The sequence below is a fragment of the Pempheris klunzingeri genome, chromosome 21 (genome assembly GCF_042242105.1).
Source record: "Pempheris klunzingeri isolate RE-2024b chromosome 21, fPemKlu1.hap1, whole genome shotgun sequence".
Taxonomy (NCBI): Eukaryota; Metazoa; Chordata; class Actinopteri; order Acropomatiformes; family Pempheridae; genus Pempheris; species Pempheris klunzingeri.
In genome coordinates this window covers 9150124-9172931 of record NC_092032.1, presented here as the reverse complement: position 1 = coordinate 9172931, position 22808 = coordinate 9150124, and the positions used below count along the sequence as shown (strand labels likewise).

At 40.8% G+C, this 22808-nt stretch overlaps 3 protein-coding genes across 3 annotated transcripts in view; 2 read left to right on the top strand and 1 right to left on the bottom strand.

Annotated features, from left to right (window-relative positions):
* The window catches only part of relch (RAB11 binding and LisH domain, coiled-coil and HEAT repeat containing), a 33760-nt gene extending 27250 nt beyond the window's left edge, over nt 1–6510 (bottom strand). The window contains exon 1 of the mRNA XM_070852599.1: nt 6002–6510. Within this exon, the coding sequence (XP_070708700.1) occupies nt 6002–6455 (454 nt within the window). The 5' untranslated portion in view covers nt 6456–6510. The remainder of the gene's footprint in view (nt 1–6001) is intronic.
* A 456-nt stretch (nt 6511–6966) lies between these two features.
* pign (phosphatidylinositol glycan anchor biosynthesis, class N) lies at nt 6967–18849 on the top strand. Its single transcript, XM_070852600.1, has 29 exons — nt 6967–7216; nt 7624–7887; nt 8129–8250; nt 8346–8444; nt 8937–9043; nt 9311–9435; nt 9549–9679; nt 9812–9931; nt 10126–10166; nt 10268–10327; nt 10551–10643; nt 10823–10878; nt 11066–11144; nt 11466–11648; nt 11779–11918; nt 12318–12417; nt 12572–12664; nt 13320–13411; nt 13972–14077; nt 14184–14292; nt 14514–14616; nt 14803–14905; nt 15396–15482; nt 15692–15747; nt 16518–16593; nt 16849–16922; nt 17343–17385; nt 17516–17568; nt 17698–18849. Exons 2-29 carry the CDS (start codon nt 7661–7663, stop codon nt 17819–17821), a joined length of 2802 nt encoding a protein of 933 aa, XP_070708701.1. The 5' UTR covers nt 6967–7216; nt 7624–7660; the 3' UTR covers nt 17822–18849.
* Nucleotides 18850–20062: 1213 nt separating this feature from the next.
* Nucleotides 20063–22709, top strand: gpr141 (G protein-coupled receptor 141). Its single transcript, XM_070853133.1, has 2 exons — nt 20063–20194; nt 20855–22709. Exon 2 carries the CDS (start codon nt 20856–20858, stop codon nt 21819–21821), a length of 966 nt encoding a protein of 321 aa, XP_070709234.1. The 5' UTR covers nt 20063–20194; nt 20855; the 3' UTR covers nt 21822–22709.
* Nucleotides 22710–22808: the final 99 nt, after the last annotated feature.

Below are 22808 nucleotides of genomic sequence, written 5' to 3'. Positions count from 1 at the left end.
TGAGAGAAGTTGCTTTATTAGTGCTCCCCTCTGAAGGGTCAGCTACACAGCAGTGGCCCCACTGTGGTAGAGAGTTAGTATTTTCCTTAAGGACTCTTAACCAGGCAGGGAGCATGCTGACACTGGGCTTGAGCTAAAGGATGATGACTAACCTCTTGGCCACCCTTCTATAGAAACACATGGAAACTTCATTAAATTCAGCTAAAAGCAGAGAACCTTTAAAAGCTGTGGGAATATTGTACTTTAGCTGAGAGACATGTGAGTCAGTGCACATGGGGAAAACAAATCAATCAGGAAAGGTTCACCCTGGGACTTCATGGAAAAGCCCATTTCCAAACTCACACCTCAAACAAACAACTTTACATCCGAGTACAGGGATACCAAAATCATAGTTGACCAAAACAACAGATAGAGCTGATATAAGCATACTTGTGCTCCTATTTCACTGAGCTAGGCTGGCCGTGTAGCTTAGCCAGTGGTGTTAGTTTTCCTCCACTGCAACACAAGTGCAAGATTGGCCTATTTGTTCTCTGATAAAGATACAGTAGAAGGTCAAGCCAAATGTAGCATGTTGAATAGCTTTAAAACAATGACTTGTTTCACTTTGTAAAGCTAAGGGGCAGAGACTGCGTGTGAAATAAAATCACAGTAGTACATATTTTGATGTAGTATTTAAGTTTGAGTAAAAAACAACCTTTTTCACATTAAAGAAAAATCACATTTTAAAAAAAGAACTATTGGCTCTTTATCAATCCACGGACATCGATTAATGACCCCGATTCTATCTGGGCTTAACCTGATGGTACAGTGTTATGCCTGCATTTGATTATGATGCTTCATATTAATGCTTGCTTGTTTGCTTGAAAAATTATCAATTATTATCAATTATCAAATTATCAATTGCCTTTCATTTCTGAAAGTGTCCTCTGAGTAAATGGACGACCATGTTACGGCCGCCGCCGATGCCTAACCACTTTGAGTAGAACCTTTTGAGCGAACTTTGTGCAGATCAAGCAGTCTGTGTGGTCCAAGGGTTCAGATGCTCCTCCCACTACCTGGTTGCTGATTCTGCGATCCTGATTGTTGCGGCACCCAGTCCAGAGCTCCAATCCATTTGAGGCAATTTGGACAGAGCCCATTTATTAATATTACAGAACTACTGCTTGGTGTTATTCAAATGACCAAGACCTTTCAAAAAAAGAAATATTGGTTTGGTAGCTGGAGCAAGGGCAAATACCAAGAGAAAATCACATTACATTGTGCTAGATAATATGACCATGCAGCTTCACAAACCATGCAGTCACTCCTGTGACTGTTTCTGCATTGGCTGTGAGTGTGTGTTTGTAATTGTTTTGTCGTGCTGATGTCAGGTTTGCCCTTTTTCCTGTGAATGCTTCCAGCTGTCCTTAGTTTCTGATAATGGGTGAGGATGTTTGCCATTAAGTGGTTGCAATCTAATTAGTAAATCAGTGGATTGTAACGTGCTGTGTGTGTGTGAGAAACAAAACTGTGTGTGTGAGCGTGCACAGGTGTCTTTTGTGTTCGTGCCGAATTTGCAAAAAACAAGCATTTCTTATTGCCTGACCTATCAGTTCTGTGCCTGTGGCGTGTATTGTCTGGACTGTGAAAGATCTGACTCTTCAGACTGTCACCTCTTCACTGCACCCCTGCTGGGCAGGTTGCACTTCACACACACAAATCCATGCACAGCCCCTCTCTCTCTGCTCTTGAGTACATGAGCATCACCATCTCACATTCAATCACACGCAACAAATGAGCCTTTATTTGTGCGCTGAAGGAAGGAGGCCTCTTTGTCTCTCTGGTAGTTGGTAATTTAAGATGAAAGTATTAATCTTACAAAAACAATTGGGAGGCCAACAAGAGCTTTTTAGGGAAAAGGGAGAGGAAAAACAAACATGGTGAAGGATAGTTTTTTCTGCTTTGGCACGTAGTAGTAGATAAATTGGATGTAGGGACAGGAGCAGGAGTTTGGACCCAGAACAAAGAGGTATATTTAAAAAGAGCCTAAACAAATACAGACAAGGAGCCTAGAGAGGATAGATGGTTGTGAGGTAGCCAACGAGCCCTTTTTTAAACAATGGGAGGGATGTTTTTGCAAGACTGTTGGCAATTTGGAAAATATAAATGGGATGAAATTATAGCGCACAAATTGCAAAGGATGCACAGGCAAGCACACAAACCTGTACACACCACACCTATCTGAACAACACTTTATATTTGCAAATATGAATTTCATGCATGTTGGTAACGGTAGGTAAGTGATAAACTGGGTGTGACTACAGAGTAACGTGGTTTCTGTGGAAAATATGCTGTGCTAATTAATAAATGTAGCACATACTAATATAATAATAATAATAATCTATATTGTGGTTTGGTCCACTAATGAGAAATATGTCCTTGCAAATGCAGCACATACACATGCACAGAACCACCTGCATTCATTCACACACACCACTTTATGAAAGGCAGAGCGTTATGAACGGGCAGCCAGTCAGAGCAGGTCCAGAACTACGTGGAGCCTGGCCAACACTCCAACAATACCATTAATCGCCTTCTCGCACAGTTCCAACTCCCTGCGCCATACAGAGGAAAAGATGGAAAGACATTATAAAGTGAGAAGAAATGAGAGGGTGCGTGAGAGTTTGGGCCATTTAATAGGCAGTTCTACTAAGGGAGAGGTGCACCTGGTAACACTGAATCTTGATCTGATAAAAAAATCTACTGTGAGGTTGACCTGGATTGCCATTGTGCCACATCTACATATTTGTAAACTGAGAGCACAAGTTATCATGTGAAGCTACTATTTAACCCATTTGAAGTAGCAGATGGTAGGTCCTTGCAACTACAAATTAACTGTCAGATTCTTGTCCTGAGATTACATGGCTACTTTCTGGTATCCCAAAAAACGTCTAATGTGGCAAACTGCACAAACTTCTTAAATGTAACAGCTTACTGTCAACCATGGGGATGGCAATTTAAGTGACTTGCACGCTAGAATCCTCCATGCTTCCTTGCTGCGAATTATCCCAGCGGTGAGAGATGCCTTGCTGTGTCATGTGAGTTACAACAACAACTGCGAGTGACACAGTCATTATCCATGCACACTCTCACTGCAATCAACTGCTTGCAGCTAACAGACACTAGTTGTGTATTCACAATGGTCGCTTCAATGACACTTCTGGTCGGCCAGCTGAATGTTGTGTGTTTATAGTTAGCGTTTGTGGAGACTAAGGTGATTCATGGATACTTGCAGATTAGCAGGAGAATCAGAATTCTTACCAAATATCTCAACAATGCTATTAAAGCACTACCAAGGGCGTGCTCAGTGTACAGTCCTTATGAATCATCCAGTCAAAAGCAAGGTTTTGAATGCGTCGCTATTGTGTGAAAAACCATATTGGAAATTACACTGTCAACAACAGAAGACAGCAAGTATTCAATCAGTATCCCTACCCTCCTCAGCAACTACTTTACTCTTTTGTCTCCATCTTTTGTCCTTCAAACATGAGGACACGGATCAGTCCAGTGATCACATGAGGTCTTGGCTATCAGATTATGCTGGAAAGAAAAGTAACATTGCTTTGGGCTGAGTCCATCACTTTCTCTCTCATCAACTCCCATCAGCTGCTTGATTTTTTCCCCATCTGCATCTGGAAGATTTGACTTATCAGAAATCCAGGATTTCATATTTTCATCAGCCTTTACTGTCATCAATAGCCTATAAAACACACATTACTGCTTCTCCGTGATGCCCCTGTCACTTTCACATCAGGGGAGCTGTCATGTCTTGTCATGCTTTTTCATGACAGCATCTTAAAACATTTTTTCTGTTATCTTGCTCCAAATCTTTTGGGGGTTGGTATGATAATGTAACCACCAGACCTTTGCAACTACACACACATCTATATCTCAAAGTGTTTGTGTTTGCTGCTGTGGTCTCTAAGATATAAATATTGTAGAAAATCGGTGTACATAGGTATTTAATTCGACAGGGTGGGCTTGATATTGACAGGCAAAGGTTGCAGTAGATCTGACTGGCTGCCATCTGCTATCTGCTAAAGCTAGCCTCAGGCCAGTTGCTGAGACCCACACTCAAGACTGTTGAACAGTCTCAGGAGACATCGGGTTATTGTCCATTGCTACTGCATCTAAATGAGGGGAAAGAAATCTTCTGTTTATAAGACCACATCCCCTCTTTCTTTAGCTTTTATTTCTATGCTGAGGATCCCTCAGCTGGAAACCTGCCAAATGTTGATACAATGAAAATTCATCATCTGGTCTTGTTGCTCAGCCTGCACCAAAGAGTACAAATTACAATTGCAGTGCTGCTGTCATGGCAAACTGTATGTATACCTTTGTATACCTGTATGTATACCTGTATGCATTTCCAAAAACTAAAACACTAAAGACAAATTACCCTTCACACCTCCTATAAATGGTAACAGGAAACACAACATTTCCAGTTCAATCTGCTTTGATTCTGACAGCATGTACCACGGCCAATTTCTGCAGATACTGAAATCAAAATGTGTTTTGTTGATTAGAATCACTCCATATATGGCAAATCCCATCTACTGGTGTGATATTGCATGTGAGAAGATGCAAAGATCATCTGCTTTCACTGAGATCAATAAACAGAAATAAATACAAGATATCCATTTTCTGGTGGCAGGTAAAAGGAGGACTCTTTAAAGTTCTGTTAATGTGTGTTGACCTAGGACACTAAACAAGAGATGCAGGTTGAAGTCAATTCAATTCACAGCCTGTAGTGCTTCCTGCTTGTGTGTCTCTGATGGTTTAAAAGATAGGGTTGGTGTGCAACTATCACTGACATGGTTTTTCTCCCGGATCTAAGATGAATATATTTTGACACGACACATCCAATCACTGCAGGGGAGAATACCAAGCTGAGTCATTTCCATTAAAACCTTAGAGTCATTACGAGAAAATGTGCAGACAAGGGCATTTTATAATTGTTATCACTTTCCAGTCACATACAACCCCTCAAAACACTTGTACAAGGCTTTCATAAGCTTTTCATGTCTAGCTCTCTTTGAATGCAGCCAATTTGCAGCTTTTAGACCAGAGGAAGCTTTATGGTGCCTTACAGGTTTATGTGGAGTATGAATAGCTCTGCTCCAGTCTCTTCAGTGAGACTCATTCAGTTCAATGCAAAGCTCCTGTGCTTTGCCACAGCTGAGTTAAAGTTTATGGTAATACTACCCTTGCTGCTCTATTGCAGGTCCTATTTATTTGTGGCTTGGGCTGTCGCCATTGTTACCATTTGCATGGCATGTTTGACATGTCAGCCACCATACAGTGACACGGGTCATTACTTAAAAAAAGACATGTGAGAGGGTGGGGGTGATATACACTCTTGGCCTTGTAGAAACAACTGTCTTCCTAAGCAAGATGATGTATGTTCAAACCTAATTCTGCATTCTGCATGTATAATGCATCCTCTTTAGCTAGACACTAAATTGTTAAAAACTGTAGCATTATCTTCCAATTCAAGATTGCTTTATTGGCATGATCACAGTTAAAGAAAATAATGCAAGAGCAGGTGGTGGAAGCCTTTTCTTGTTCTAGTGACTGTAGCTGATCCTGACCTCTGACCACTGGCCTAAAGATAAGGGGGGTATTTTCCTACGGTGCTCAGTTACACTAGGATGATCATTATTGGGCTGTCACAATGTCACGCACACACCTCACACAGTCAGACCACATTTCTGTAGTTGTGTGATGCGCTGTTCTGTATGTCAGCAAACACAGCTGACCCACAAAGCCCGCTTGTTGGCAGTGGGCCCTGACGGGAGGGCAGGTGCAGCAGGCGGATATCTCACGATCGACTGGCTTCCAAATTGAGCGTTTTAAGCCCACGTTAGCTAGCTAGTGGGCTAACTTAGTACCAATGCATCACTACAGACAGGGCTAGCTAGCTGACAGTTAGCTCCGTGACTAGCACTGGGAGCATACTTACTCAGTGGTCCTCCAGGTCCGAGTACCTGGTCTTTGGCAGGCGGAGTGCCGCTCTGTCGCTCGAAGTTCCCAGGGTTGGAGAAATAATCCCTCAACCTCGGAAGCTCTCTGCCTGCTTCCAACAGTTCGGTGTGAAACTCCAGGGCCGTGAGAATGTATTGGTCCCGTAATAGCTGTGCAGCAATAACATCCACAGATACCCGCGTCTCGGCGGTGCCTGCCATAGCGGAGGTGGCCGCGACCGACACCGAGATGCCCTCGCCGCTGGGGCTCGTCCGGTTGCTAGACAGCAGGAGCATCGGAGGCTCGGCGTCCGCAGGCGGAGAAAAGGGATTGCCTGGCGGCGGCCCTGGGGCCCCGTCACTCGGGCTTCTCTCTGTGTCCACTGTTTCATTAGGGCGCCGTTCTGCCTCTTCCTCAGAGTCACTGAGATTGAACGGGTTGACCGACGCCATTTTTACACTATACAGATTTTTAGCAACCTAAGGTGGCTACGCTAATCAGACCCGCTTCTTCCTGAATAGATATTACGCTAGCTAAGGTTTGGAAGGTGGCTTTGACAAGGGGGAAAGGGTGCCAGGCTGTGATTGGTCGAGTCGGAGAGACGTCACCCTAAAGCCCGCCTCTTTTATGCGATATTAGAAAATGATTGGATGCCCGTGAGACAGAAAGGAAAACTGGGCAGGGTACGTCTGTCCATCAGCTGATAGCCTATGCTAGCTAGAATGTGACTGAAGAATGACAAGCTGTGAAAACAGCACTTTCCGGTGAAATTGCACCGTAATACACATCGCTAGATAACAAAAGTCAAAGCAATTTCTGTTAATTAAAAAGCATTTTCAGATATGTCAATTTTCAAAGAAAGCTCGCTTGGAAACATATACCTCAACTACATTACCCACAATTCAGCTGCACGGCACACACGGATAACATAAACGTAAAAAGTCACAACAAGGAAGTGGGTGCTGTTGCCTGAGTTTGTACTAATCTTCTTAGGGACGGTTGGTTTTGTAAAAGGAGGCACTTTAAGATTACGTCGGTCTTGTTTCAAAGCTTTAATCTTTTGGGTTTTCTGAATGCACAATTAGTCTCCTACGAAGATAAAATGAAAGCTAAATCAGGTGAATGAGTGACATGCTAACGCAAGTTCTGCTCTCCCATTCATTCATCAATGAGACAGCGTCCCCCGTTTTTATGCCACTGACGTTGAAATCAGGTAAGACTATTTGTATGATCTATACAGGTCACTGATTTTCTAAGTCACTGTCTTGTAAACAAGCGTCCACTCCCAGTCTACTAGCGCAGCGGGTAATTCATTGAAATCTACCGAAATAACAATTGAGGTCATTATTTCTACTTGGCTGATGACATTTGGTGACAGAGGGATTACCCCTGCACTTAAGCAGTCTTTGCACGGCGCATACTTGGTCTTAACGAGTCTATATTGTACGGAACCTAATACCTCCTCCTCCATCACTAGCCCTGGATGTAGAGTTAGGCTGTGTAACTTTGAGTTTGTCCTTATTTGCCCCGGTCCTTTTTTATTCTGCCTGTCTTTCTTGTTCTAACCTTATTTCACCTGCACACACAGTAAATCCTCCCGACTCCCTCCCCACCATCCAGGTTGCTCTACAGACCCAGCTCCTTGTTGACACTCAAAATGAGGATGATCACCTTCTTTCTGGTTGGACTGACAGTCCACGTGGTCTTCTTCGTCTCCATCTTTGACATCTACTTCACCTCTCCCCTGGTCCATGGCATGACACCCCAGGCCACATCGCTGGTGCCCCCTGCTTCCAGACTGGTGCTGGTGGTGGCAGATGGTCTAAGAGCAGACAGTCTCTTCACACTCCTCCCCAACGGCTCATCCAGGGCCCCATACATAAGGTTAGGATACAGAGGAGTGAGCTTTGATGTGGTCTGTTTGTGTGTGTGTGTTTTAACTAATCTAATAAAAGAAGCATCATGTATACATCTGTAATTAGCTGTGTGTGTGTGTGTGTGTGTGTGTGTGTGTGTGTGTGTGTGTGTGTGTGTGTGTGGCTGTTACGCAGGGTCTTTTCTCATGCTTTGTTCATAACTTTTCAGTGACTGTGTGTGCACGTCTGTGTGTGTTTCCCAATATCAGGAATGTGATAGAGGAGAGGGGTACCTGGGGTGTGTCGCACACTCGCGTGCCCACAGAGTCTCGTCCTGGTCATGTTGCTCTCATTGCTGGCTTTTATGAGGATGTTAGTGCTGTTGCCAAAGGTAGGTAGATACAGAAATTATTGGGAGTGTTTGCCACTCATATCTGTTCGTGACTGCAAGTGCACTGACTTTTTTTTGTGTGTGCGCGCTTTCAGGGTGGAAGGAGAACCCTGTAGAGTTTGACTCGGTATTTAATGAGAGCAGACACACCTGGTGCTGGGGCAGCCCTGATATTCTGCCTATGTTTGCCAAAGGTACACATTCACACACACTCACAAAAACAACACAGCCAGAACCACTAACCTAGTCAATATAAAGACAAAAGATCACATATAGACTGTAGCAAAACTCTACTCTTTTTTTACTTAACAAGTGAAGTGCCCTTAATGAAACTATTTAATGTATTTAAATCAGCCACTGAGGGGTGGCAGGTGAACTTGATACAACATTGTCCTTTTTCATATTGATCATAATCTCTCAGTTTTAGCAAATTCAGAATGCATGCCGATACACTGCCGTGTTTAACAGTCAAAACATCAGTGCTCCACCCTGTGGTCAGTAACAGAGCTGCATGTGCACACACAGCATTTAAAGTAGGGACAGAACAAACAAACAAAACTAAATTATAGCTGTAAGTTTGAGTTTGATAACATCACTAATTTAATCATGATATTTGTTTTACTACTCACCCCTGCTGAAATATTTTGACTATTTTAAAAGAAACAGTTTTTTCAAAAATCCTCTAGGTGCCACTGGAGACCATGTGTATACCCACACATACCCAGCAGAGCAGGAGGACTTTGCCTCCAAAGACGCCTCCAGGCTGGACAGCTGGGTGTTCACTCAAGTCAAAGTATGGCAGTTGAATTACTAATGATAATGTTGATAACAGCTGCTAAAAAATCATAGGAAAGTGTATTAAAAATAATTCTAGAATAATTCTTTTACTGTAACTAAGGCAATAATCACTTGTGTAAAGCAAATGTTTTCCTCTTTCATGTTGCTACAAGCTTTCTTTTGGATAATAGGAGTACCAGACTCCCTTGGTCATTAGTGAGGATTTGCACTATACTTTATTGAATAAATCAATAAACTGTGTGTATTTTTCTCTCTGCACTAGTCATTCCTCCAGTCTGCAAAGTCTAACTCCAGTCTGAGAGCCAGTCTTCTTGAGGATAAGAACATCCTCTTCCTGCATCTGTTGGGCATCGACACAAACGGACACGCTCACAGACCAATGTCACAGTAAGATACATGTTATTTGGGTTTCTGGTATTAAGTTTGATTAATGTGTTTTCACATAAGTAGTCCACTTAAGTAGTAGTGCTATCTTTATCTTGTATTTGTCTTTTGTGTAGGGAGTACCTAGACAATATTGGTCTGGTAGACACTGGTGTTGCTGAGCTGGTGTCTATACTAGAAGACTTCTTTGGTTATGATGGCAGGACAGCCTATGTGTTCACCTCTGATCATGGCATGACAAACTGGGGTAAGACTCTTGCTTATCTATGTGAAGAAAACGAAAGAAAACGACTCCCACTGAAGTCTTGTATGTGATCTGTTGATGTCTATGTACAGTATATGTTTCAATCTTTGCATGTTTGTGCACATGTGTGTTCAGGTTCACACGGTGCAGGCCATCCCTCCGAGACACTCACCCCTTTAGTGGTGTGGGGGGCTGGAGTTAATAATGCCCACAAAGTCACTGAACCACAGTCCTACACCGATGGCTACCTACAAGGTACAACACTCATGAACTTGCTTGCTTAAATTTCTCTCAAGCTGGTTTTTTTTTTTAGCTTTAGTGTAGGACTCCTACACCCCAGTAAAGATATTCTTTTTAATCATTATTTCCAGCAAATGTGGAATTTTGCTTTTTATTTAAAATAAAACCATGAGTGTTGTCTTTCACTTGATCCCTACTGTTTCTCTCAGCTTGGAAACTGGAGCACCTTCGTAGAGTTGACGTCAATCAGGTAAGACCCATGACCTTTCCCACTGGATATAAAATGCATTAAAGCGGTGTCGTAACAGAACAAAAGGCAGTAAAGTGAAATATTTTTACTGTTCTCTGCAGGCAGACATTGCTCCCCTCATGGCCTCTCTCATTGGTGTACCCATTCCTGTTAACTCCGTCGTAAGTCTACAGATAAACAAAGGAAATATTACAGCCATTTTTGTCTTGTAAGGTCGTATGAAAGTGCTATCAAAGTTGTTGACTCTCCACTCCTGTAGCTGTGACAGTCCGTTTGTAACAGAAATGGCGAGTCAACACATGCCCATTAAACAGTGTTTTCTGCAAATATCACAATGCAATTTTTATGACTTTATATTCCGGATGTGTATTTGGATCTCTTCAGGGCGTCTTACCTCTTCTCTACCTCAACAACAGCGACCAGTTCAAGGCAGAGAGCATGTACACTAATGCTATTCAAGTACTAGAGCAGTTCAAGGTACGAAAGCTTTCAGCTCTACTGTTACTGATGTACTCATCATTCATGCTGAACAAGATTATCTGATTAAAATTAGACTAATGTCTTGGTATTAATAGATATATTCAGTACTATTTATATGTAATACAGTAATTCAGTTATATAAACCTATAGTGACTGAACTATAGATGTTTTTGTAGATGAAAATGATCCAGAAGAAGGAGACAACCTTGTCTTTTCTCTTCACACCATACCAGTAAGTACTAAGTAATGTGTGCGCTAGGCTTGAAGATATTTCCAATAAGAAAATTAGCCAGGTGGCAATTGCTGAAGAATCTTATTCCACGAACGAAGGCAAATGAAGCACATTTTATTTGCTCAACATATTTAAGACCAATTTCACGCACTCTGTCCTTATTGCTTTGTGTCACTGTTTTTCCCAGACTACTGAGTGAGTCAAAACAAGCAGAGTTCATCCGCAAGGCCAGAATACTGATTCAGCTGGAGAAGTACGAAGATGCTGTGAGTATTTGGAAAACTATGGTTTTGGATTTACTCTGGGTAATGAAATACATCAAGCTGGTGCGGAAAACATGCTCTGGTGTTCAAAGAACTATGGAGTGACCAAAGTTAGTCACTGTTATGCCCGACCAGATAAACTGGTAAATTCTGTGTGCATAACTAAACTTATATCTGCCTTGGTGAGTTCTGATTCATCATTTTGCTCCCAGGTCTCTTTTTTTTTTTAATTCCCTGTTGATTTATCTTCTTTCCAATTCCCCAATGACAGATTTGCTTTCTTTAAGCATTCCCTTTCATTTCCCCTCACATGTCTCTTGCCAGATCTCTCTGTGCCAGTCTCTGATATCCCACGCTCTGGAGGGCCTGGTCTACTACCACACCTATGACAGGTTCTTCCTGGGTTGCAGTGTGGTGCTCGGATTTGTAGGCTGGACCTCGTATGTTGTCCTAATTATACTGAAGACTCACGCCAGCCTCAACAGACATCCCAGTCTCCTCAAACAGGTCAGGGCGTCCACAATAATCCCTCTCTCTTTGCCTCTAAAAACGCCACCAAAACAGGTTTAAGAAACTTGAATGTCTTTGACATTTGATCACAGTTACATGTTTGGTATTGCTCCCTGTGCATTTGCAGAATCCCAGCCACACTCTGGCGAGGCTGTGCGTGGCTGTTGCAATAATGATCATGGTGTTCCTGCTTATCCAAAGGAGCCCCATTACCTACTATGTTTACTGCCTGCTGCCTGTCCCTGTATGGTACTCTGTCCTTAAAGAGTGAGTATTGCACACATTTTTAGAAAACATCAATAGATGAAAACATGAAGCACATCTTTATACATATTTAACAGCCCAATCAGACAGATGTGTACAGTTCCTGGACGCTGCTCTCAAAGAGTGGTAGAGCAAACACCGCACACAGGCGCAGGTTGTCAGCAAATATCAAAACACATCAATGGAGGTCTTAACAATCAGTGAATATAGCAGCTGTTCATTGGATTTAATTTACCTCTAACATGTATTCATGCATGTCTGGCACAGCTGCAGTGAGGTGTTAATTAGATCCTTTTGAAGTGTCGTTGTATCCATTCAGGTTTCTCCTCTGTAAACAGATAAAAGGATGTTTTTTTTCAGTTTTATCGCAGGAAAAATAATCTCCTTAATGATCCGTTTTAGGTCTGGAACTCTAACAGATTTGATTCGCTCAGCGCCCTCACTGCCACTGTGGAAATGTTTTGGATATTTTGTGCTGGTGGCATTTGGAATTGAGCTGCTGGTAGGTGCCTTTAATGTCTTCTAATGTAGAGTTAGAGGTACACTGACACAGCGGTACTTAAAAGCCTTTAGCTGACCCTCGCATACAATGTGTTGGGCCCCACCGTGCACAGTATGAAGTTACTGTGGTCCGTGAATGTCTTTGCTGCCCTCAGGTGGTGAGTTTCTTCCATCGCGCCATGCTGACCGCGGGCCTGGCAGTCCTCTCTCTCTGGCCCTTCATTTCGGGACTTTTTGACAAAGCCAAGGTAACTACATCACAGGTTATGGCTCTTGCAGTCACAGCTACACCATGGAAAGTCAAATGTAGATATTTTGAATAGCTTTATTTCCACGCCTGAAAAGGTTATGGGAAATGACGTGTCTCCAGGAAGTTGGGGAAACACAAAGTGAAGTTGTATGCAAAGGTAGAGTATGCAATGTAACAAAATGTCCTGCTCACAGAAGTCTGACTGATGGATTTTTAGCTACTAAGTGGACAAAACGGTGATTTATTAAGAAATAAATTAATCCAACTGATGTGTCATAACCTCAATCAATAACTAATCTAATATGGATCATCAAATAGATGGAAAAACTCTAACTCTTTAACTTTTTTGTGTCCATTAAAGTTTCTTTATTTAGACAGTATTCGGATGAATAAAATTACTTAAACCTGTTTCATTCTTCTTAGAGCTCCATATCCAAATTTCACAATATGATCTGACATACGTTTTCTTTTCTACATATGGTCCTTCTAGTATTGAGTCCTAAATTAATCTGTTCTTTCTTGAGTCACGACAATAATATCAAGACAATAATTAGATTAAATATTGATGCTCAAAAATGACTCGAGCAAAATGGTTTGTTGTGGAAGAAGTACGTATCTAACTACATGAACCCATTGTCTCTGTCCTTGTGTAGTTCCGTTCAGTGAGCTGGTTCCTGGGCTGTCTGTGTCTGGCTGCTTTCCCCCTGATGCCAGTTGTGGGTAGAGAACCCAACATACATCTGGTGTGAGTGCTTCCTCTCTTTACTTGTATTTAGCATAAAGTCAACCACAGTGTCTAGCCATGGCAAAAACCAGATTAAGGCCTGTTGGTTACAACGAAACATTTTATTTGTCCATACTTAACGAAATCTTAAATGTCATCATAGTGTTGACATTTGTTCGCTAGAAATCTCACAATATCAATGCGAATATTTTTGCATAATTTCCCATTACAATAGACAAAATGATGACACATGTAAGGTAAACACTTCAATAGCTTGTTTTCACCCAGAGCCATAGAAAAGATACAACTACCTTCACAAGCTTAAACAGGATTCTCTATAACAAGCAAACTGAATATATTATGCAAATATTATGTGTAGTTCTCCTTTAACTAACTGTCGAAAAAGCCTCATGAAACTACACCCAAAAAACAGATTAGAGACACGAGGAGTCAGATACACAGAATCTCATTCAAATAAACTGCTAATTAACAGAAGTGACTTTACTCAACATACATGTGCAAACTGAAGCCGTATACCATGAATATTATAATGAGGTAACATATGATGTGTGTTTGCTCAGTACCTGCGCAGGCCTACTCACTCTCTTCACTTCAGCCTGTTACCTCTGGTCATCGCGACAGAGAACACCACTCCACCTTAGTGACAGGCAGCAGTTTGTCACTCAGGTAAGGACAGAACTAGTCGTGTGTGTGTGTGTGTGTGTGTGTGTGTGTGTGTGTGTCACTGCATTTTCTAAAAATAAAGTCAAGTCTGACCTGTCAAACTCAACAGATGCTCCATGTGGCCGTGTGTGCATACGTGCCGTCCCTCACACACTCCAGCCTGCAGCAGAAACAGGGCCTGCCACTTCTTAATCAGATCATCAGCTGGACCACATTAGGTAGGAGGGTGTGAGCGAGGTACCTGGGATCTCTCCGTGTTCAACACCTCAGGGAGATTATAATCATAATTATGGATCATTTTTAAATGTTGACCAGATATTTGAAATATAAATCTATTCATTTTAATCCACGCTATATCCCAAGTCATTGACTTAGACATTATGGTTAAAACGTCACGTCGTGTACTACATACACCCTACTGGCTTTTCTCTGTTCTTAGCATCCTCTATGGTGGTTCCACTGTTGAGCTCTACACGTCTTTTCCACCGACTCCTCAGCATATTCCTCTCGCTCACAGCCACATACCTACTGCTCAGCACTGGGTAAGACAAGATGACACACACACACACACACGCACACACACACACACACACACACACACACACACACACGCGCATCATGCAGCTGCACTAACACGTGAAATTATATCTTGTCTTTATCATTATGTCAAAGTTTTATCTTCTCAGCTACAAAATGATTAAATTTCGTGTGTGTTTCCTCCCACCCAGGTCAGAGGCCTTGTTCCCACCAGTGCTATCATGGCTGATGTTTGTCTGGATCAACATTGAACAGGAGGCCATGCTCGTTCAGGGTGTTTCTGGAAGACAAGAGGTAGAACCATTAGTTGTATGTTTCCAAACTTGCAAAGATTTGGCAGAGCACAGCAAACTACATGACAAAATGAGATGCAAATTTCTATAGTTAGACAAGTGTCTGTGTAAGTGTATGTATTGTACTGAAGGCAGAGCACACCTACAACTGCTTTGTAGATGTGCTGGCTTCTCTAAGCAGAGTTTTATTTTTTTACTGGAAAACTGCTACAACAACAGTGCATTTGATATTGCATGGACATGAAGATTTCATGTAGATATATATTCCTGTCCTGCTGTTCAAATGTTTCTTCTGGTCACTTAATGCCATTTTTTTTAAATCAAACAAAGACAGGTAAAACAAAAACAAGGAAATCCCTACTTATAACATACTGCAATCTATGTTCACTTTACATAAAGCTTTACATAATGCATGTTAGGTCTCAATACTTACTGATCAATAGTGGGTGTTTGGGTGCATCTCTGCTTGTGTGTGTTTTTTTTTCTTTCAGTTGTCCACTATTGATTTCTCTGCAAACATCGACATCACCAAGATCCGGCAACTGAAACTGGATGACATCAGGAGATCATATTTTTTTGTATGTATTTTTTATATAGTGTTTGCAACAGTGAAGCACACAAAAAATCCTAATTGGCACCATTTCATTTGTTTCGGGCCAAACTATATCCAGTTATTATTTTTTGAAAATAATATTTAATATATATTTGAAGCACAAAATAGCACAGATAATCAATTGATTACTGTAACATTGCCTTATGTCTTTCCTTGACTCTGTGTTTTCTTTAGGTATTTTTTATAATAACAGCTTTCTTCGGCACAGGGAACATAGCTTCCATTAACAGGTATGTTCCTCTATACATATACACATGTGTGGGGGAGGGTATATGTGGCTGTGCATGGTTCAGTAAATGTGTTGTATGAGTCTCATTGATGATGCTTTTTTTAGTTCCCAGCAATGTGTTATTTGAATACAGGAAGGAAAAAAGTGATCTGTGAAAATTCAGACATACTGTTGTACTTTTGATTTTTCATTAGTTTTTATTGATTTTTTTTAAAAATTTCAATTCACTTTAGTTAGTTTCCAGAGTGGTTTGCTCTCTTCAGTTTAGTTTTTATTGTTTAAAAGTGTTGAGGTTTACTCCAGTTTTTAATGGCTTCAGTATTAGTTTTAGTTTTTATTTATAATGCGGGGGGTATTTACTAAGTTCACAATTAGTATTACAATACAAACAGAAACCTTTATGTCATGTAGACATCCCACTTTCCATAAGCATATGCACCAACAACTCCTCATACTTATTGTATTAACAAATTTGACCAAATTGACAAAAGACTAATATTGAATATTGAAGTTTTTATTTCTATTTCAATGAACTTAACTAGTTTTATCCATTGTTTGCACTGTTTAAATCAACTAGTCTCTTGTGGAGACTAGGCCTTTGTACTTTATTTGAGGTTGTTTACATTACACCACACACACAATATGCCAGTCTGTATTGTAAAACTCCAGAAGGTCAGTTCCAGGCTTTGTACTCTGACTGATCAAAGATTCTGTTACTTTCTCAGTCATGTGAAGTCATTTCCTCTTCTGCTTCTTCTTCCTTTTGCCTAGTTTTGACCCAGCATCTGTTTATTGTTTCCTGACCATCTTCAACCCCTTCATCATGGGAGGGCTGATGATGTGGAAGGTACCATATTTTAAAGACTTTCTTTTTATATACACGGTGTGTCTGTATATTTTTCTTCTTGAAATAAGGTTCCATGAAAGGAAAGTAGTTGTGCTGACTCCCTACAGCCACAATCTGTCAACCTGCTGCACTTTTTAGTGACCTATTAAGCATAAATTCTCTATGTTGTTCATTCAGGCATCACAACACAGTCCTGACAGAACAGATGTTAGGAGCAACATTCTCTATGACTTATATTTTTCTTTGTTCTTCCAGGTTATTATTCCATTCATAATAGTAATGTGTACCTTTGAGACCATCCAAGTTGCAACACAGCTCTCGTCGAGAAGGTAACTCTTCGCTGAAGCCTTTAAAATAAGAGAGATAAGAGTTTATGTGACAAACTTAATGACTATAGGACCAGTTCATTGACAGACCTTTATAAGTGACCTCATCCTCTCTGGTGGTTGTGGGGCTGTAAACCAAAACATCTGGGGTCAGGTCTGTGACTAACAGAAGGGTGCATTTCATCTTGTCACACTACACTACACTACACGCTACAAGTTTTAAAAATGGTGCAGCAATATTCTTTTTAGACTTCAGTCATAAATAGCGTTTGGTGTGCTTCAGTGTGTGCAGAGGGTGTCACCCCAACTGTCTCTGCTGCACATGAAGTCAATATGTGTTATTGTGGATGATTTAATATGAAAGATTGTGCTGTGTAACGCTGTCCTCCTTGTGTTCTTTCATCTCTTTTTCTTCTACTCCAGTTTGTTCCTCATTGTACTGGTCATCTCTGACTTGATGGCTCTGGTAAGGCTTTTAAAAGCTTCTTCTCTTGAATGTTGGAGTGGTCCTTCTCAAAGGACTTTTCTCCCCCATCTTTTCCTGTTAAGCAGGCAGGGTGTGAATCTCTGACAATACATTTTTTTTCTCTGCCCAGCACTTTTTCTTCCTGGTGCAGGACTACGGCAGCTGGTTGGACATCGGCACAAGGTCAGTTAACTGCATGGTTTAAGTCTTAACTCATACTAATACAAATTAATAACTTGACTCATACATGCACATCTGTCATGCATCCATTTACACATGAGCATTTTCAACCTGTTCGCATGTCTCTTGCAGCATCAGCCATTATGTGATAGTGATGTCGATGACCATCTTCCTGATGTTGCTCAGTGTGGTCACACACTTGTTCACCTCACAGAGAATCATCATGTGGAGGAGACCCAAGATGCACTTCCCCTAAATATACATGTGTTTGTGTGTGCATGTGCAAGCACACATGGTGGTTAAACCAAATGTTTAGTAGTCACTTGACTTTTATAGATACTTTTCATATAGAATTTGCCTTACTAAACCAGAGTTTGTAAAATAAGATATGGGATATTTCTTTAGGACACAATAGACTGTACTGTGCAAAACTCTCACACTACTTGGCTGAAGTATTTTTTAGTTTTGGAAACCCCTACTTGCTGCTGATGCTTTAAATCTGAAGAACTGCTTCAAGAGTTAACACATGACTACCTAAGAAAATGATACAATGGTTTACATTCTCAGTAGAGCATACTGAGTTCTTCTCAAGGGTTGATGTCTTTGTTGTATTAATGTTTGTTTTTACTTCAGTGTCACAATGTGGTTTGTAATAAATAATTTTATATAGTCAAAAACATGTAGTGCTTAGAGAAAAGGGCTTTAAAGGATTTTGCACTGTTTGCACTGTGCACCCCGTCCCTGTTTCAGTCGCATTGTTTTTACATTAATCATTGATGAATTGACTACTTGAATATTTGACTGTGAATCATGATCTTGCCAAGGGTGCTGATTTATAATCCACCAAAGAACGGTAACTTGATAACTGTTAAAGTATATAACACTACTTCCTTTAAAGCTGCCTAAGCTAAATCCTTGTTTAGAACCAAAAGGGATGTACTGTAAACAAAAACATTTTTATAATTTGTAAAATTTTACTGGAAACAGGAACATGTGTGCTGTACCATTTACGGAATTAAACCACGTGCCAGTGTAAGTTGTGGTCTGTGCTTGTACATCAGTGTAACTATCGCCTGTGGGTTCTAGATGCGAAAGTTAAAGAGACATTCTCTCATGTCTTGAACAAGTGCAGTCCAGTTGCACTTGAAAAAATCCTTTAGGCCCCAAGTTGCCTTGAGTACCCAGTGGTCAGCTCTAGGATTGTGGTTGCATTTGGAAACTCCTTGGTAAATGTCTGTGACTAGGAATGTTGACATGCTGCTATGGTTACTATGTTTTGGAAAGAGAACAAATAAAATATTTTAAAAAATGTCGGTCTGATGTGTGACGTTACTATAGATAACAGGCTAATGTTTGGTACTTATACTGATTAAACTCACGTGTTCTCAAGTTACACCATAAGAAAATGGTGTCACATTGCTTTTTTTTTTTTTTTTGAACGTGGCAATAAATAATATATCCATACAGGTTCAGCTCCATTGTGGACTCAAAAAGCCTGCAACATCATCCCTTCACTTGAGCGCTGACTGGAGTTGCAGTATGTAGTTGTATTACTTTGTGCTTGCTGAGATGTTCGTGGGAGATCAACACATCTGTCAACACCACAGCTAGCCATTACCACATCCTCTCTCACTTCTCTTTGGGATTAGCCAACACTTTGACTAGATAGTGTGACTTTTGGCTGTCTACTTATATGTATCGGTGTCACTGATCTTGATGCAGTACTTGGTAGGATTTAAGTAAGATTTAATCTAAGTCTTAGCTGTGAGACGTTTAATCAACACAACACAATTATGGCCTCTGCAGAATATTATTCTTTTGTTAAACTATTATTAATAGTTATAATTATAATTTTGCGTGCTTGGAATGTATATTAATTAAGGCTAGCTGAATAACATCCAAACAAGTCCCGTGATGACATATAATATAGTTAAATGAACCTGGTTATTAAGGTAAGAAGGTAAACTTCTCATATGGGTTTCAAGTTAAAATGCAAAAATGCAATACAAGCTGAAGGCATTTGCAGTGCAGCTGCATTTATCAAATCAGCATTTCTCTTTTTTAGTTGTTGTTTGTGAAGTATATGTTACTAAACCACAGGAAAAATTGCTTCATTATGCTGAATAGTGCTCTGGTAGTATCATGAGATAGGTATAAAAGGTGTTCTGTGATGGCAATGCCTATAAGCCTGAAGACATACTATATGTACATGCATTCAAATACCAAACCTCCACTTTCCTCTATTCCCCTACTCAGTGGTTCTACACCTCATCACTCTCTGATGGTTTGATACTAAATAACTAATGCAGATACAAAATAGCAGGCATGACCAGAAGGAGGAAGCAACTACTTCTGTGGTTGTGCTAACGTGTGCACCAATTGCCTCCTGTTTGTGACAAAGCCCATAAGCACAAACACACACACACACAAACATACACTATTCAAAACTGAAGGGGTTTTCACACTCACACAGTTACACATTTTCATGACGTTAACCTCCTCCACAGCGAGGTGGCACACATTCTCAATTTAACACACACACACACACACACAAGCGTCTACACTTTCTATGCTGTATTTTCACACACAAGAGCACTCGGCGGACAGTTCTTCTTCTTACGATCCAAAGGTACGGAAATCTAAACTCTGGTTTTGACTTTATGTTCATTCACAATGCAATTTCCACGGAGGCATTGAACTTTTGATTATAATTTCTAAATGTGATATTTAAATGCTGTAACTTTTTTTTTTTTTTTTTCACGGTTTGTTCTTAGTCCTGTTTCCTGTTAAACTGACCGTGTGTAAATGTGTAACTACCTATGCAAAGCTGCATGGAAGACTAAAATTACACTCTGGTTAATGTGTTGTGATGGAATATATGAACAAATGTGAGCAACATATATCAGTAATAGTATGTAAATATAATGTGGTGTGTATAAAAACAAGTTCAATCAACTGGTTTTTATTGACATGTATCTTCTCTTTTCTTGCTTTTTTTTCTGTTTCTTCTGTTTTTAATACTCTAGTCAGTTTTACTTGTGAAGGGGCTTTTTGATCTGTGCAGCATACAACAGCGTCCATACTTAATTCAGACCTTAATTCGCCACCCAAAGTGGCACTATGCAAAAATCTTTTAACAGGGTCAGAGATGTAGGAAATATTGAACACTTTCCTGACCTATTCCCCCATCACTATCGTTTTTAATTTCTCTGTCCATTTCTCTCCTTTTCTTTCACTCTTGCATCTGATGTGCCCCCCTCTCTCTTCCTCCCCTTCTGTCTCTATTCAGGATGGCTTCCACCGTTACCCAAAGCGCACCATCTGAGGCCATAAGCTCCACGATAACCACAAGCTCCTTACTCGGAACCTCAAATCCACCATATGATCCAGTGACAGATGAGTACCACACAGTCCTCCTGGCCATCTACTTTGTGGTCCTGGTCAGCGGCACCATCAGCCTGAGCCTGATGATGCACATCATGAAATCCAGCACAACATCCAGTACTTCGATTGCTGTGCTTAACCTGATCTTCGCCCACTTCATCTTCCTTCTCACTGTGCCCTTCAGGATTTACTATTATGCGACTCATCAGTGGAACCTGGGCTTCGGGTGGTGTAAAGTGGCCAGTGGCATGATCCACATACACATGTACATGTCTTTTATCTTCTATGTGATCATCCTCATCATGCGCCTGATGGCGTTCTACCACAAAGCTGAGCAGATGGCCTCCTTCCAGAGGACTTATGCGCTCCTTGTCAGTGCTGTGGTGTGGATTGTGGTGCTTGTCGTTGTCCCTTGCATTTTCCATTTTCTCTATGGCAAAAATGATGAAGAAACGAGCCTGCACAACAACGGTAACACCAGTGTAACACATTGCTTCAGGTTTGGCAAAAACATCAGAACACAGTCTGCTGCCATGGTGTTCAACTACATCACAAGCATATTAATCATAATGGTGGCCATCGTGCTGACAGCACTCCAAGCCAATGTCCTATGGGTTTTATGCAGGAAGCCCCACCAGGGATGCAGCTCTCAGCAGGATGTCGGGGCTCAGCAGAAGAGCCTGTGCTTTGCCCTCATCATGGTGGTTTGCTTCGTTCCCTACCACATCTTCCGGCTGACTTACTTAAAAAACATTGATCTGCAGAATATCAATGAGGTGTTTCTGAGTCTGACCACTTTCAACTGTTTGGACATGCTCACCTTCTTGGGGAGGAGAACCTGCCATATGTGCCTCCCGGGAAAGGCTGTTTGAAAACTGTTGGTGTGATGTGTGTGGTGGCCTCAAGAGACTTGACTTGTTGTATTTTGTAACTTAATTTAACTCCACTGTTCTTTATTGCCTTGTCAAAGTTTTATTAAGAAAATTGCTTACATGCCTCTCCATAAAAGTGAACAATAGGATATAAGAACTGTTCAAAAGGACATAATAATCATTACAACAGACTAGATGGAATTAAGAAAACGTATAAAAACATTAAATGAAACAAGTTTGTTGAAACTTATATATATATATATATATATATATATCTAAGTGCACAGACGAGCTTTAAGAGCCTGATAGACCAAAGTTCCGATCTCAGCTCTCTCAGATGCGCCATGCTTTGCTTTTTCAATCTCACCGCTGTTGCATCATCTGCAGTTTAACTGTGATGTGACTCTTTTAGACTTTTGGTTTAACTATTTCTATTATTGGAATTTTCACCATTATTTGACAGTTCAAATTGTACAGATATGCATGACATTCAACAAAGGTCCGTGGCTGGAATTAAACCTTAGGTGTTATGTTATGTGTCTTAACCAGTGGGCCGCTGGGGTGCTGCGTAAACTGTGTTTGTGTTGTATATTGAAATACTGAAAGAAGAAGTAATATTGCTTTTGACTCACAATGAATGAACTCTTGCCATCTGCTGGTCTTTGTATATACTACACAGGCTTCAAGCGAGACATCTGTAACGTCAGACTTTGCCACTGAACTTAAGGCTCCCTCATTTTACATCCAGAATGTGACTTTATGTGAAAGACCTGTTAGTGGAAATGAAAAATAAATATATTTCACTGCATTTGCTAACACTTGACCCTTGTGCGCATGGCTGAAGTGTTCAGCTCCACAGGCGAGAAGAGAAATAAATGTCTAAAATTATTACTTTTTCACCATTATTTCGTGAAACATTACCTCAAACCTTTAGAATCTCTTACCTTGTGCTCTCAGAGGTAGTGTCAGAGGCCCTTGCTGACATAC

What these genes read in the sequence shown, in the direction of transcription:
- pign (XM_070852600.1), top strand. Translation starts at nt 7,661, where the DNA reads ATGAGGATGATCACCTTCTTTCTGGTTGGACTGACAGTCCACGTGGTC. An exon ending in TCATGGCATGACAAACTGGG is followed by an intron (nt 9,680 to 9,811) that starts GTAAGACTCTTG and finishes ATGTGTGTTCAG; the next exon opens with GTTCACACGGTGCAGGCCAT. An exon ending in TACCTACTGCTCAGCACTGG is followed by an intron (nt 14,617 to 14,802) that starts GTAAGACAAGAT and finishes CCTCCCACCCAG; the next exon opens with GTCAGAGGCCTTGTTCCCAC.
- gpr141 (XM_070853133.1), top strand. Translation starts at nt 20,856, where the DNA reads ATGGCTTCCACCGTTACCCAAAGCGCACCATCTGAGGCCATAAGCTCC.